A 16,904-nucleotide genomic window follows, 5' to 3' on the forward strand; every position below is an offset into this window, starting at 1 on the left:
CTGGTGGCTCGAAGGGTTAAAGCACTGCATTATGAAACTCTCCAAAGCCACTGCAGCCCGAGTCTCATCCCCCAGCAGGGAGCTGGTCCACTTGGCACGGCAGACCTCTCCCGACCCGCCTGCTGCTCCCCTCGGCAGTGTACTGTGTGCTCCATCACCCTGCCTGTTCTGCTCCTCATTCTGTCTCTGGTGAATCCTTTCACTCACAACACCTCTGGCCTGTATCCCAGCTCTGTAAGCATAAATAAATAAATGTTTAAAAAGAAAAGAACGCTCAGTCCCTACCCTTTTCAAATTTTCTTAATTAGCAGCCACTGTCAGAGGACCAGAGTGGGGCATTGCGGAGAGCAGTTACCTCAAATTCCACAACTCATCAGTGTCAGCTGATCTTTCAGCTCTCTTGCTGCCAGGTCACGCATGTAGCATTAACCAGACACAAAGTGGTCTGGCTAAACCTTTATTCTCACTTTTTTTGTTTACTTTTGAGAAGAGGTGCTACCAGGGAAGCGGCGTGAAAGGGGTCACCTAGCTTGCAGGGAAGAGGAGGGGAACCCTGAGAGTACACAAGCTGCCCCCGCCTTCCTGAGCACTGAATCCACTCACCAGGCATCTATCAAACACCTGTTGTGGGCCCAGTATGAGTGCTGAGTCCGCAGGATTTTTAAAAAGGGAGTAGTGGGCATGGGGAAGTGGGGTACAGTCAAGAATACCTACTTTTTTTTTAAAGATTTATTTATTTATGCATACAGAACTGGGGTACAGGCCAGAGATGTGGAGGGTGAGAGGATTCACCAGGGACAGAGTGGGGAGCAGAACAGGCAGATCGACGCAGTACACTGCTGAGGGGAGCAGCGGGCGGGTCAGGAGAGGTCTGCCGCGCTATGTGGTCACCTCTGGGGCAGGCGGGGATTGAACTCATGCTGAAGTGGCTTAAGCTTCTTAGTGCTGTGCTTTAACCCGCTGCGCCACCAGGGAGGGCCCAAGAGTACCTACCTTTGAGTGTGTGGGGTTCGATTGAGCAGATCCTTGTCAAATACTAAGGCAATCAATTAGAAACTCATTTTAGCTCACGATTGAAAGCACATACTGTGACCCAAGGAGATCATCTGATTATAGCTGAGTTCCCACAAAACTGTGCCACAGGAGGAGAACATTCTGGTCCCACGGAATTATGTATTTTGGTTCCTGGGACAGCCAGGGATTCATTAACTCCCTCATTCCAATCTGAAATTCTAGTGCTGTCTGCTGGCTCCACACCAGCACTGGGCACACAGCACATATTTAATAAATACTTGGCGAGTTGCGTCAGCTCCAAGCATGTGGGGACAGAACTGTACCCCAGTTTCGTAGCTCCCAAAGCTTCTTGGCAAGTTGCGTCAGCTCCAAGAATGTGGGGACAGAACTGGACCCCAGTTTCGTAGCTCCTAAAGCTTCTCCCTCTTTTCCCTATCCAACTGGCCCTCTAGACCCCAAAGCTCCAATAGATGTCAATGCTGACTGTTTTCTCCCAAATTTGGGTCTCCCCAACTTTCTTATCCCTGTTGCCACTTGGGTAGACACCCCTGAGTGGCCTTTGTGTGATATGACAGCTTTTGGTCTTCCAGATGAGATGGGATCACTTCCATCATCCATGACTTTGCTTCATACCTGCATGGCCCCCCAAGGGCCCTTGAGTGCCCCAAAGTCCCAGTGGGAGTCAGAGGCCCGGAGACTGGTCTCCACTGCTGTGCATGCACGTCCTTGCCAAAGGGATGAGGTGAGAGGCCGGGCCTTTCTCATTTCCTCCCCTTTCTTGGTTGCTTCCTGGCAGGTTCTCCAATGCATTTTCCTACTATGGACTCGTTCTGCTCACCACGGAGCTCTTTCAGGCCGGAGATGTGTGCAGCAGTGAGTATCCAGCCCCCTCTCCCCGCTACCTACCCCACCCCCAACACACAGCGTCCTACACACATTCCCACCCCAGGTTCTGCCCTTCCAGGACTGAGCGTGCACACACACCCGTAACGTTACCTCCAAACTCCAGAGAGGCACGTTCTGCAAAATCTGCACATAGATCTGAGCTGTGGCCTCCAAGATGCCCTGAAGAACCCAACATCGCCATCGTGAAGGAGCTGGCACTGCTGTTGTCGCAGCAGCAAAACCCTGAATTGAAAGCCAAGGCCCTGGGCTGCTATTCTCAATGCACGTTGCCTCCCAGAACCTGGTTGAACCTCAACCCTGCCAACCCCAGAAGCACCTGGGGGAACTTTTAATCAGTGCAGGTGCCACTTAAACAACGCCCAGACCAGTTTAATTAGCGTCTCTGGGGGTGGGGTCCAGGCAGGAATACACCTGGAAAGGTGCCTAGGTGAGTCTATTGTGCAGCTGGAGGTGAGGCCCACTGGACAGAGGAATGCATAAAAAGCGCAGGTGATGGACAGGGTTCAGGCCTCTCTGGCCAGGCTGTCTTTGCGACAAGACTAGATGCCTAATACTGAACCCAGGGTGGAGGAGGAAGGGATCGAGTTCTTGCTCATTTGCAGAATTTACCCAATTGTCTGATTTGTATCAAGCGTCTCAAGTCTTAGTTAATATTGTGGGTGATCGGAATAAGGATTTATTTCATGAGCAAGTGGAATCACATCTCCCTGGAGAATGGTGGAGCGCCTAAATTAACTGCTTGAGGAAGCAACTCTGTTATAGATTTGAGGTTTGATATTGATTGAGCATAAATCTCATGCCCCTAACAGTGGAACCACTTAAGGAAAGCAGAGGATCCAGTGAAATGTAACAAAGCAGGGACTCGCCAGTCTTTTCTATAAAGGGCCAGAGAGTAAATATTTTAGGCACGGTAGCAGAAAAGCAGTTATGGAGAATATGTAAACAAGCAAGTGTTGCTTGTGTTCCAACAGCAATTTGAATTTCATAACATTTTTACCATGAAGTACTATTCTTCTCTTTATTTTAAAAAGCACTTAAAAACATAAAGCTCATTCTTACCATTTGAGCCAAGTAGAAGCAGGGAAGAGACCAGTTTTGACTGATAGGCGGTAATCTGCCAACTCCAGTTAAAAACGCTCTCTTATTCCTTGCTGGGAAAGTGATACTTTTCATCAAGCCCACAGCTGGAAATCAGGGAGCCCGGACTTTACACCAAGTAGCCGTGTGACCTTGGGCAAATCTTTCACGCAATATTAATTTTCTATGTGCCAGGCATTTGTTTAAGGGTTAAGATACATCAGTGAAAACAAAAACCCCCCACAAATGTCCCTGCCCTGTAACCTTGTATTTTCATGTGGGCTGGGGAGAGAGAAAACAAAAGAGAAAGAGAGGTGAACAGGACAATAAGTAAGGAAATTATATAGTGTGATATAGTATATTAAAAATTAAGAAAAAAACTCCCCCACACAAATATAAAATGAACACATGTCAAAGATTTTATTCTATTAAACTCATGAATGAATAAACGGCAAAAAGTATGACAGTTTCTTTCTCTTTAAGCGAACAAGTTACCCTTTCACAGCTCCCATAGATGTTGGCAAAAGAGAGGACACTCTTGAATCAGAGACAAAAGACTTGATCACTCACAATGATAACCAATAGCTACAGTATCAGAATTTTATTACACCAGTTTTTTGAGCCCCAATTCTCAGGGGGAGATATGAAGAGGGCAGATGATACCTACAAAAGAAGTGGGTTGTGTTCCAAAGATGGCACCCCAAACTTAGAGTTCCCAGATCTTTTACACTAGCTCCTAAGCCCACCTACCCTATGCCATGGGGGACGGGGATGGTGTATGTATCTTCAAAGGCCACAGACAAACCTGCCCTTTGCTCCAAAAAGAGTCATTCTGCATCTTTCAAGTCCGTTTAATAAATAAAAGTCCTTGAGGAGATAGTCCAAAACAAGGCTGGCCACACCATGCTTAAGAGGTGCAGAAATGTGAGAGACGTATGAGAAGTCATTCTTACCAGTAAGAGGTTCCAGCTGATTCAGAGGCGAATTCCAAACACTCATGTATATGGGCAATCAGGAATGCTGACATGGATTTACAATTAGAGGTCAGCTTGTGAGTATGCATCAGGCAGTAATTGCCTCTGCACCAGACACAATTTGCATTTTGATGGACCAGACTCATTTGCATTAGTATCGGTATTCTAAAATGTTCTGAGTTATAAAATATCTCAAAGACAACAAAAGGTGTGATAGCCTATAAGGGTGCACTAGACAGGAACCCTTTCCCTTTTCAAAGGCTCTCATGCTATTTCCTCACAAATAACATAGAGTAGAGGTGGGTGTGGAGGGAAGACAGCAAAGCAGGTTGAGGTGTGTGGGGTAGAGCGGGAGGCTGGGAGTGGGCTGAAGTTTAATATAGTCAGAGTGGCCTCAGGGAGAAGGCGAGATATAAAGAAAGAAAAGGAAGTAAACAATTCATCATGGAGATATCTGAAGAGCAATCTAGGAAGAGGGAACAGCTTGTGCGAAGGTCCTGAGGTAGAAGCAGACCTTAGTGAAGACCCCTGTGACCGGGTTGAGGTAAGCAAGGACAGAGAAATAGGTGGTGGAGGAAGTAATGAGCGCCAGACTGCAAACCGGTGTGTGCCAATTCCTGCCCAAGCGTGCTCAACAGCCTGCTTCCCTTCTCTCCACCTGTTGCCCGTGGTAGTATTGACCCAGTTTTATGGGGAAACTGAGCCTCAGGGTATAAAGCTATAGAACAGCTTTTTGGTGTTTGAACCTGAATTTGTCTGACTCCTGGCAGGTGAGCTATTAGTGTGTAACCAAAGACTACCCAGGGACCCCAAAAAACAGAGTGCACACTCGGAAACAGAGTCTTGCCACCTGCTGCACAAAGACAAGTGAAACATACTTTTAGTGTCATGGGTCTTGAATAGAACCAATAGGCATAGAGAGGGAGAGAAGGGAGGGTAATTTTCTCAGTAAATCACCCCAGATTACCTATCCCCTCATGGTCAACTGCTCGGCCAAACAGGGTTACCTTGGGGTGGGGATGTGCTCTTAAAGCTCAACATAGCCATAAATGTAACGTACCTTCTGGCATGGAATGGCAAGAAGGAGGCCCGGGGCCAGGCAAGTCTGGGACAAGGAGATGCAAAATCGCCAGTCAGTGTAACGGCTGCCAGCGTCGGCCTCCCCTGTGTCTCTCACCCATGCTTCTCTTTCAAGCCCCCTTGCAACAGTACCAGGGCGTACAGGGTGAACACTGGGGCTGCAAAGGAAGAGCGCCCAGAGCCAACCTGCTTTCTGAGTGACATAACTTCACCTGGCAGCTTGGCTCTGCCCCTTGTGCCCAGCAGCTAGTTCAAAAGCCGCTTAAAAGTGGGGGGCAGTGAAGAGAGAAGGAGAGAAGGAAGCAGGATGGAGAGCCAGAAGGAGGTCTGAGGAAGCCACATGGAGCAGCAAGCATGGGATGGAGAAACCGTGCTTGTTTCCTGGCCCTGGACTGGTTAAGGCAGATGTGGGTGAGAGACCTGCAGGGAGGCGACTATGGCAGTGTTTATAGTGATTTTGATGTTGCTCTTTTCCTCCCAGATTTGTCTGGCCATGTCTGACCCTTTTCCATGGGTCGCGGCCAGCAGGTGCTTTAGTCTTGTGGTGGCTTTCAGGCCTTGTTTTGGGCCAATCCCTTTTGGGGTGACTTTTGCCCACGAGGGGATGGGTCACTTCAGGTGTTTGATTTAGAAGTTATATTCTTTGTGTTCCATATTGTATATTTAGTGTATTAAAGTTCCTTTTCATTAAAAAAAAAAGTGGGGGGCAATGGCCCTCCCTGGTGGCGCAGCAGGTTAAAGCACAGCACTAAGAAGCTAAAGCCACTTCCGCATGAGTTCGATTCCCGCCTGCCCCGGAGGCGACCACAGGTGTGGCAGACCTCTCCTGACTGCTCTCCTCCCACTGCTCCCCTCAGCAGTGTACTTCGTAGATCTGCCTGTTCTGCTCCCCACTCTGTCTCTGATGAAGGCTCTCGCCTCCCCTTTGCCTCTGGCCTGTACCCCAGCTCTGTATGCACAAATAAATAAATCTTAAAAAAAAGGGGGGGGGCAGAGAACAGGTACCTCCCCTCGCATTTCTTGGCACCCAGCTGAATCTTACCCAGGGAAGGAGGTGTGGGGCCCAAGAAGGTGTGATTCAGGCTCTGGGCATGGCTCTCCTCTATTTCTCTCTGTCTTCCACTTCCCAGTCTCCAGCCGGAAGAAGGCAGTGGAGGCAAAATGCAGCCTGGCCTGTGAGTACCTGAGTGAGGAGGACTACATGGACCTACTATGGACGACCCTCTCAGAGTTCCCAGGTGAGGGACCCCTGCAAGGTGGGCCTGGGACTGGGAAGCCTGAGCATGTGATAGTTTAGCTGAGGCCACCCAGAAACAAATCCCATCCTAAGGACTGGCTAGGTTGTCTTTCCTTAGCTATGACTGTCAAGAATTGTGACTGGATTGAGCTTTTACTCTGCTCCAAGACTAATAAATTAAGCTACCCAGTTTGATGCCTGCTGGCAGAAGACACAAGATCCCCAGATCAGAGACAAAAGACTTATCCACAGCACAGCAATAGAGTGTGCTTCCACACTCACTCCAGTGGTGGTTGACAGGATTCAATTCCTTGAGGAAGTTTGCAACCCGGAACCTCATCGGTCCTCTGTGGCTATTGGCCAGAAGTCACCTTGAGCCCCTTGCCAGGTGTCCTTCTCCATCAAGATGACTACAGAAGAGCCAGGGGAGAGAGGACCGGCACGACATAAGTCACAGTCTCTGTACCTTCAGCCCATCACTTTTGCTAGATTATAGTCATTAGAAGACAGTTACTGGGCCTAGCCCGCCTCAAGCAGAGGGGTGAGACAGAGAGTGAACCCCAGGGGTGTGGAGGTCACTGGGAGCCATGTCAGAAGCTTCCTGTCACCGTGTCCTGTGCCCCTGCAGGTGTCCTTGTGACTCTGTGGATCATTGATCGCCTGGGCCGCAAGAAGACCATGGCCGTCTGCTTCATCGTGTTCTCCCTGTGCAGCCTCCTGCTGTTTGTCTGTGTCGGAAGGTGGGTGCGGCACTGCTCTCTGCCAGCAGGCCCACTTCTCCGGTCGTGGTCAGCAGCACTCTGGGCCGGCAGGCGTGTTCTATACCCCTGGGGATCATTCGAAGGGCCGACCCCCATCTAGCCCCTCACTAGGATGGAGGCTCCTGGCAACGGACCAAAAGATGAGGCTCAGAGACTGGGGGTGGGTGGGGTGCTTGGATTTAGGTTTTGCTGTAACAGTGTCAAATGTAGACTTTTGACATCCTCACCCAACCAGATCATGCAGGTAACCGTTTAATTTGTGTCTGGCTGAAAAGAGTTCATTGTTCAGTGAAATCGTTCACATAGGCCTTGTTCGGTAACCCCTTTGGCATCTCCCCACTTTTCCTCCTCTCGAGGATCTCAAAATATGAGCTTGATCTGTCTGATCTTTTGCCTGGCCTCAAACCAAAGATGATGAGGAGTCTATGGAAGAGCCAGCGATGTGGCTTAGACCCTGAAATGTTGGTATTCTGGGACATTGACAGCAACGATGGAACTGAGATTGGGGACCAGGGTGACCCTAAAAATACTATGGAATAGAACGTCCCTTTCCCTAGCTGAGTTGGCTTCTGACTCAATTCCTATCCCTACAAGGCCCTGAATTGGTTTTATTTATATCACTCCTCACCATCAGGGAACCACAGATGCCCCATCTCTTGGCCTCTTGCCCTGGCGAGTAAGCTTGTAACGGGGCCTTTGCAGTGTGCCTGGGTGTGCTGGCTGTGTGCCTCTGGGGATGTGTATGCGTAGGCTGGACTTTGCAATTTCTAGGGTGTAAACTCTGTCCCGGCAGTTAGGACTTTGCTGATAGAAGCTGGCAGAAAAAAATACCTTCTCATCTGCTTTTTTATCTCTTCCTTAGAAATATGCTTACTCTATTACTCTTCATTGCAAGAGCATTTATTTCTGGAGGCTTCCAGGCGGCTTATGTTTACACACCTGAGGTAGGAGGGGTGTCTGGGACTGGGTCGGGCAGGGAGGGAGGTGCTCTGCCTGCAGAAAGTCCCCAAAGTCCCCAGATGGGCCCCGGGTATAAGTGGTGCCTGGGAAGCTTCTCATTTTTTCAATATGCTGCTATCTGTCTTCCCCTCACCCCCCCCCACACTTATAAAAAGCTTATGTTCACTTAAAATTTCAAATGTACAGGGCTGTATAAAGCCAAAAAGTAGAGTCCCTCATTTCCCCTTCCTAGACAACCTTCTTAAATAATTTAGTGTATTTTCTTTCAGAGATTTCTGTAAGCATATGCCAATATATGTGAGAGCATGAGTCAAATCAGGTAACTCTTCTCAGGCAACTGAAAATAGTTTAATAAAGGGATGAATGACATGGTGTAGGTCAGGCTTTAGGGAACTAGTAAGCAGCACCCTAGAGCCTGCAACGGAGTGGGGGGTGCTTGGGAACCCCGTTGCCATAGAAGTTCCATGGGATATGCAAAGGGGGCCGCCACAGGTTGCTAGCAGGGAATGGTGTAGAGAGGTTCACCTTGAGAGAAGCTTGACCTTCAGATGAGCACTGCATGTGGCCTGAGGCACCCCGGAGGGGAGGAGCAAAGGAATAAGCACCTGTCTGCTCCCACCTCATCCATCACCTGTGGGGGCTCCCTTTGGCTGATTCAGAAGCCAGAGGATGAGGAGTTCTTTGCAGTCCACACAGGCCAGTGCCAGGACAAGACTCAGGTGGGAAAGGGTAGAAAGAGGTTCTGGAGGGAGGGACGGGGCACAGTGAGCAGTGGACAGTGGACAGTGAGCAGTGGACAGCTGGACCTGCCTTGTTCTTTTCAAACAGCTGTTATACTGTACTCCATTTAGTGTGACTACCATATGTGTTACATGCTATGTAGTAAATAGAAATACTAGATTTGCATATGCTGGACAATATATATATATATGTATAATATATATATATTGTGTGTGTGGTATATTTGCTGTATATATCACTATATATATGTAGTATAGTCAAATCATAATTTGTCATAATTCTCCCATGAGCAGATGTTTGGATTGTTTTCCAGTTTCTCCCAAGAACAAGCAGTGCTGAGGTGACCAGATTTCTGTGTTCTTGTGAAATTTGTGCTTCCTTTTTGGCTAAGTCAAAACCTGTAAACATTGTCAATGGTGAAAGAAACGGAAAAAAATCATCCTCTAAAATGTTGCGTGACAAAATCTATGCAATTTCTGTGGACCGACAAATTCCGGATAGAAGGGAAATGCTCTGAAAAATCAGAATTTCCATTGCTAACTTATGTTACGACTTTCCTTTTTTTGTATAATCATATCAAAATATTCTGAGCAATCACCAGTTTACAACTGGATTGCCTTAGCCTAAGGTCCAAGCAAGCTGCCCCAGGGTGGGAAATTCCTCTGCCTCCTAAAACAAAAGGCAAGCCCCAGGAGAGATAAGACCCCCAGGGCATAAAGACTCCTGGGAAGCTTCCTTTTTTTTTTTTTAATAAAAAGCAAATCTCAGATAAGACTCCCAGGGCATAACAACTCATGGACAAATTTTTAACCTTGTTTACACAGGTGTTGCTTAATGTAAGACTGTACAACTTTTTCTTAATTTACTCCTTTTAAATAATCACTAACTACTCTCTGCTAGCCTTAAATTACCCTTTTCTTAAACAAACACTACTCTCTACTAGCCTTAAATTAGCCACTAGCTTCTCTTTAGACAATCACTGATATCTGCTAACACAATTTATTACTTCCCTAAGACCCCTAATAATCTTTTGCTAATAGCTCATCCTTTTCCAGACCCCTCTTCCCTTGAGTTATAGTTAACCCTCTGTATACGTGGCAGTTATCACAAATGTGTATAACTTATTATACCATAAAATGTTAGGAAGAAAATACATTGTGCCCCTTTTTTCCTTGAGAAAGTTTTATGACAATTTATGGCGCTCTCTAATTAACTTACCCTGTACATTATTGTAATTGACTACTTGCTACACAGTATAAATAAAGACCTGCTGAGAGACTGGGCAGGAAGACTTGCACCCCGCTCCGACTCCCGTGACTTTCTTGTGCCCACTCCCCTCTCCCCTATTGGAATCTCCACTCGCAAACGCATTCCCACCTTAGAGCCCTGCTTGTCTCGCCCCCCACCGGAACAGTTCAATTTTAGTTGGGGCCCGTCCCCGACAGTTGCGCTAATTTACGCAGCACACACTCGGGGGTTATGTGTCATTTCCTCTATTCCGTCTTATTTTGGATAGGAGCAAAGGGAGGAGGAGACCATCACGCAGCAGATGCTGGGCAGGCGAGATGCCCATGGGTCTGCCCAGCACTCCAGAGTTATGGTCTTGAACCCCTTACCCCACTTCACCTTCCCCATCCAGCTCCGATCTGCCTCCTCCAGGAAGCCCTCCCTCATCTTCCCCAATTTCCCCTCTTCCTCAGTGTCTGCACACCATTTTGGTATTTTTAGTCATGCCAGATAACCTGTCCCCCAAAGGAGACTTTGCTAAGGTTCCATGTGAGCAGGACCTGGGTCTTCTGGTCTTTGATTGTCTCATGGCCTGTGTCCCCTCCACAGAGGTTTGTGGGTTGACAGTTGGAGTTCCCAAGGGCATCAGGAGATCCCAAGAGGCTGCTCAGCCCACATGGAGGGAGGGGCCCAAGGTTCACAGCGGCCTGCAGGCCACAGCAGGAAGGGAGGAAGGCAGTGACTGAGACAAACACAGGCTTTGTGCTGGGGGCAGAGAGCCGTGCTGCCAGCCATTCTGTCTTCAGTCCATGCTCAGAATTCTCCACAGAGAAAGAGCAAAAATAGAATTCTAATTCATTCTTCCACTTTAAAAGTTAGGAGTGTCGACCATATGCTGGACAACTCCATTTCTGTAACAGTATATATAGCCATATATATCCTATGGGTACATGTGCAAGAACATGCAAGCACATGTATTTTATTACATAGTGTAGATAATCACACATGTGATATATATGTGGTAACATGTGTTTTATATGTACTAGGTTACACACACATATGTTTTATATGCATGTATTTGTGTGTGTGTGTATGGAATTGTCCAGCATATGGTAAACTCATTATAACTTTTTTAACTGAATTATGCATATATTTGCATATGTATGACAAAGTATCTATAATATATATTGTGTGTAATATACATTGTGTGTTATATGTTATCTATATAGTACATAGTATATAGTATACAATATATAGTATATTTACTTGTAATTGCATAGAATACAGTTGATACTGAATTTAACTCCTGCTAAGGGATATTTGAGTTGTTCTCCAACGTTTCAGCTATTACATGTAGTACTAAGGTGAAAATCTTCTCAAATTGTTGGGGTTGTGCCTCCTTGAGAATTAATCTGAAACTTAGCACCGCCATTGGCTATTGAATTTGGAGTAGTGGTAATGATTTATTTGCTTTAATAAGACAGCTTTTGACAAAGTAGGGAAAAAAGAATGAATCTCAACTCATATAATTGCTGAGTTGTGTTTATCATATATGATCTATATAATTAGATATTAATATATAACATGTGTAATGTGTTATTATATATTGATATCAATGTGTTAATTATTCGTTGAAGTACTAGCATATGGAACTACAGGAATCAACTACATTTTATTATATGATAGAATATATATAAAACATGCACTTAAATCGTGTCCATAAGCTCTAGAGAATTATAACTGACATACCCACTGTGGAACACAGTGCGTCTGTAGATGCCTCTATACTGATGCGGATATGACGTGAGACATTCTGTCGAATGGAAAAACTAGTTGCAGGCTGACCATGTATGGTGTGATTCCATTTCCATTTATTTTTAAAGCTCTGTCTTTTCCATGCACATGTTTTGGATCCATTTGGTGTGTGGGGGGGGATACATTTCAAACTTCATAACAGTCTGTCTGAAAAGACTCTTCCTGTGAGAGAGAGTGAATCAAAAGCGAATTTAGATGTTTTGCTTTTTTTTTTACAGTAGAAATATATGTATATGTTGCTTGTGCCATTGAGTGAATTAAAATATCATATACAATGTCCTCCCTGGTGGCGCAGCGGGTTAAACCACAGCACTGAAGCTGCTGCTCCCTGCCCTGGAGCTGACCCACATGGTGCGGCAGACCTCTCCTGTCTCGCCCACTGCTCCCCTCCGCAATCTGCCTGTTCTGCTCCCCACTCTGATTCTGGTGAATTCTCTCACCACCTCTGCACCTCTCGTCAGTGCCCCAGTTCTGTATTCATAAATTTAAAAATATATATTTAAAAATAAAATATCACATATAAGTGTAGTATACTTACATACTCAAAAGGTATTAGATGAACAAATTATTAAGTGAGCAGATACACACATGTGTATCCAGTCATAGAAATACTGGGAAGAAAGTGCATGGAAGTGTGATGATGGTTTTTGCCAACTGTTGGGATCAAGCATGATTTAAGCCTTTCAATCGTTCCAAGCTTTCTTCTTCTTTTTTTTTAAAGATTTATTTATTTATGCATACAAGAACTGAGGTACAGGCCAGAGGTGAGTATGGTGAGAGGGTTCACTGCAGACAGAGTAGGCAGCAGAACAGACAAATATGTACTTAAATGCACTGCTGAGGGGAGCAGTGGATGAATCAGGAGACATCTGCTGCGCCATGTGGGTCACCCCCTTTGCTGGGGATCAAACTCATGCTGCAGTGGCTGCAGCAGCTTCATGGTGCTGCATTTTAACCCGTTGCACCACCAGGGAGGGCCTCTTTCCAAGCTTTCTTAGCAATGTCCTTGTTAGAGACATGCCAGCTGCTCTAACAGATAACCCCCAAATGGAATTTAACAACACCACAGAAGCTCCTCCCTTAGGAAACAGTCCAGTAAGGTGTTCCAGTTTGGCGACAACATCCATCCCCACAGTGATTAGGGACGCTGTTGCTGCTTCCTCCTGCAGTGATTATTAAACAAGGGTAATTTTGTCCCCCAGGGGACTTTTGGCCACGTCTGGAGGTAGCATGGGTTGTCATGACTTGGGTGGGAGGTACAGAAGTGCTGAGGTCGGGGTGCTGCTGAACATCCCACAGGTCTCCCTGGTTGGAGAATGACCCAGCCCCCACACCCATAGTGCCAGGATGGAGAAGCCCTACCTGGGGCCTCCCAGTCCCTGCCAGCTGCAGTCTGGGATAGGGGATAGAGATGTACCCACTTCCTAACGTCCCACCTCATTTTGCCCAGAGGGGAATAAGCATCAGGCTTCTGGGTACAGGCTGTGAAACTAAGTAAGGACTTTCATCTCTTTTTATGAAATTCCTGGACAGTCCATGGCCAGTGCTTTGGGGGCGGGGGGGGGCATGGAACAGTGCCTGGGTCCAGAATGGGGTACCCAGTTGCTGGGAGGTCTTTGGAGACTGTCCCAGACAGGGAGGACCACTTTTTTGGGTCCTCACCCAGAACTTGGCCTCTTAACCTTTCTCAGTTGAACTCCTTATCCCCTTGGGGTGAGCATACCCACCTGGTCTCCCACCCTTAAGGACCTCACCCTAACTTCAAGCCCACTGGTGAGGGCCCAGCCTGTCACCCTAGAGGTGGAGAGAAGGGGCGCGGGGTGGGGCGCATTTTCTCAAGCCCGTGTGGGTGGCTGTGTTTCAGGTCTACCCCACGGCGACGCGAGCCCTGGGCCTGGGCACCTGCAGTGGTATGGCCAGAGTGGGTGCGCTCATCACTCCGTTCATTGCTCAGGTAGGTGCCACCTCAATATGGAGGGGGCGGCCGTGGCCAAACCAGTGCGCGGTAAGCAGTGACCGCCTACTGAGCCTCCCACAAGTCCTCTTATTTGCTCCCTAGTGACCCATCCTTGGAAAGACATAGTAGAAATAGTGCTTAGAAAGGTGAAGGGAACTCGCCTGAGGTCACGTCGGGGAGCAGAGACGCTGGTGATCAAACCCAAGTCTTTCCTGGGCAGAAGACAGTGGGGGTCCACTGGACGTGGCCGAAAATAATTTGGATAGAAACAAATAGGCCAAGTGAATGTCCCAGCCCCTGGTTGTTGAATTGGGGTTACTGCCGCATCTTGCTGTTTTTTGTGTGTCTTGAAGCATTTTTATTTTTAGAGACAGGAAAGGGATTGCTGTATCAGTTCCAGAGCATTTCCACCCCCTCCCAAAAGAAAACTCCATCTCCATCATCCCTTCTCCCCAGAATACTTCAGCCGATTCTGTCTATATGCATTTGCTGGTTATTGGTAATTTGTATAAATAGAATCCCAACACATGTTTAAATGAATATTTCTATCTGGCACGTTTCTCTTTGGCCACTGGACTCCTAGTGCTGGCTGAGAGCTGGCCTCCGCCTGCATGGTCTTTCGGGAAGACCACCCGGTGCCCATTCACAGAGGAGGAGAGGTCCAGCCTTGCTGTCTGATCTGCCCAGGCATGAATCTGGGAAATCGGCTGCGCCAGGAGATTCCAGGCCCTCGAGCGTGCCTGGGGGCTGAGTTCTGTATCCCAGCTGCTTCCTTATCTGCCTGAACTTGGGCATGTTACTTAATCCTCTGTGAACCCCTGTTCTTCACCTGCAAACAGCACCTCCCTTTTAGAACTGTCAGGAGAACTGAGTGGAAAATCTCAATTGCTAACAAAAGGGGCTCCCGTTCCCGGCTTCACCCAGCTGCTGGGTGGTACCATGCATCAGAAGGGCACCTCTCACCTGCACCGTCTCCTTCCCCAGGTGATGCTGGAATCCTCTGTGTACCTGTCGCTGGCGGTTTACAGTGGCTGCTGCCTCCTGGCGGCTGTGGCCTCCTGCTTTTTGCCCATAGAGACCAAAGGCCGCGGACTGCAGGAGTCCAGCCACCGGGAGTGGGGCCAGGAGATGGTCGGCCGAGGGACGCACGGCCCCGGCGTCACCAGGTCGAACTCGGGCTCTCAAGAGTAGTGACCGGTGAGGGCAGAGCTGGCCTTTGAGGCTGTAGAGTGCGGGGAGCCGGGCACTGACGTCACTGCCGACACCCAGGACTCACCCACGGGTGCACCTGGATCCACAGGGTTTTGTGTCGTGACTCTGTTCGCTCATATTCATAGAGATCCGCCCGGAGATGGGGAGGTGTTTGCTCCGGGGGGTTCTTTCTATGTGGGGGGAGGTTTGTTCATAACCTGGGGTTCTGCATGGGAAAACTGCCACATTGGGAGTGTCTGGTGACTGGTTGCCAATCGGATGCCACCCAGAGTTAGCCGGCCACACCCTCCGTGACGGCCACCCAAAGATCTATGTAGGTTCTGTCCAGACCCAGAACCCCACCCTGTGCCGGACCTCTTCAGAAGGTGCCTCCCATGGCTCCAGCCCAGACCTTGAACTCCAGGTGGCCTGAGCAGCTTTTCCTTGGGTCCACGAGATGTCTAGAAGTGGCCCCTCGGTTGCCCGCCCCCAGGACCTATCTGGTAGAGACCGGCAGGTGGACATATCTTTGAACTGGAGCCACATGTCCCCAGCCTCCGACAGGGTTGCCATCCCTAGGTGCAGAGGATCCAGCTGTGTTGGGGGCACGAGGGGTGCTGGGCTTGCACCAGAGGACAACTTCAGGAGGCTGTCACCCCTGGGAACTGGGGCAGAGGCAGAAGGGAGGCGAGAACAATCTCAGTGCCACAGCGGGGTCTCCCCTGGGACTTCTTTTCTGGCCCCTCCCAGGTCAGGCTGCCGGGTGACTCTCTGGGAAAGAACACAGTTAACTCAGGTTTTCCGTTCAGTGCTTGGTGGGCTTTGGGTTTGCACGTGGGCAGGTGGCTAATGGCGCAGGGAAACCAAGAGGATGTGATGCAAACCACCTGCTCCTGCAGGGTGAGGGGGGCGGGGACCCTGGCTCCCCGATTTCTCTGTCACCCCTGTGGGCAGAGTCCTTACACAGGGACGGCTGGGTCTTTACACAGGAGCAGCTTCAGGGGCTTCCAGCCAGGGGCCCGTGGCGGGAGCGCCGTGGGGTGGGCACGGGAGGGCCCAGGTGTGTGACATGTGTCCATTTTCAAAGGAAAAGAAAGAAGGTCAGTGGGTTTGGGGTTGGCCTCTGGAAGAAGGGCTGGCGCTACGTCCTCGCAGGCGACGTCCTCCTCAGGACTCGGTTTACACGACGCCTCTTCCCCATCATGAAGGCAGAAGCCGCCAGATCCCTTCAAAGGCCGAGAAGACTGACCCTCTGCTTGAAGTAAACTTTGCCAGGAAGCCAAATGTGTATGTTCATCTCTTATTAAACATGTTGGTGATGGACATTGCGCGGTGCGAGGATGTGCATTTATCCTGGTGTGTGAGTTCGCTGAGCGGCCGACATTGCACGGGGTCATCTCAGGGCCGGATTCTGCTTTGACCTGCTCACCTGCCCAGCGAGGGGCGAGAGGCAGGCCGCTGCCAGCGCTGTGCATTTGAGTCTGTTAGTAGCACTTTTTGCTAATGGCATTGAGGCCAGGTGACTTCTGCTTCAAATCCTAGGTCAATGGTGGATAGAACCCACCCCTGAGCCAGGCCCTCAGAGAGGAGGGGGAATGGCAGCTCTGTTTCTCCGTGACCCCAGCCTCTCCTTGAACCAGAGTGGCAGCCCCTCCTTTATTTCTGGCCTGCTAAGCTCTCCTGAGTGGCACAGACCTTGGCTGTCTTTTTTTCCTTCCTGCTGGCCAGGCGCTACTGGGTGAGTGTGTTCATCCTTCACCCTCAGATAACTGGGGGAGGAGTGTCTGGTGGGCAGAAATATTTCCAGGGGCTCGAGGGGCTGGCACCTTGAGGGTTTTTCTTCTTGAGAAAATAAAAGTTAAGATTTTTTGCCTTTAAATTGTCTGCCCTTTAAAAATAATCAATATTATTGAATGATCCAAGAGCTGCCCCAAGACTTGGCCAAGCTTCTGGAATGCATGGGG

At 48.7% G+C, this 16,904-nt stretch overlaps 1 protein-coding gene across 2 annotated transcripts in view; it reads left to right on the forward strand.

Moving 5' to 3' along the window:
- The window catches only part of SVOP (SV2 related protein homolog (rat)), a 58,058-nt gene extending 41,790 nt beyond the window's left edge, over positions 1-16,268 (forward strand). The window contains exons 11-16 of one of the 2 annotated variants that reach the window (XM_004690958.2): positions 1,811-1,887; positions 6,182-6,289; positions 6,917-7,028; positions 7,912-7,993; positions 13,657-13,746; positions 14,734-16,268. In XM_004690958.2, coding sequence (XP_004691015.1) covers positions 1,811-1,887; positions 6,182-6,289; positions 6,917-7,028; positions 7,912-7,993; positions 13,657-13,746; positions 14,734-14,940 — 676 coding nt within the window. In that variant the 3' untranslated portion in view covers positions 14,941-16,268. Of the gene's footprint in view, positions 1-1,810; positions 1,888-6,181; positions 6,290-6,916; positions 7,029-7,911; positions 7,994-13,656; positions 13,747-13,851; positions 13,873-14,733 lie in introns of those variants that run through there. The other variant, XM_012731153.1, reaches the window with a different exon arrangement.
- The last annotated feature ends 636 nt before the right edge of the window (positions 16,269-16,904 follow it).

The sequence above is a fragment of the Condylura cristata genome, unplaced genomic scaffold (assembly GCF_000260355.1).
Source record: "Condylura cristata isolate star-nosed mole 26May11 unplaced genomic scaffold, ConCri1.0 scaffold00029, whole genome shotgun sequence".
NCBI classification, from domain to species: Eukaryota; Metazoa; Chordata; class Mammalia; order Eulipotyphla; family Talpidae; genus Condylura; species Condylura cristata.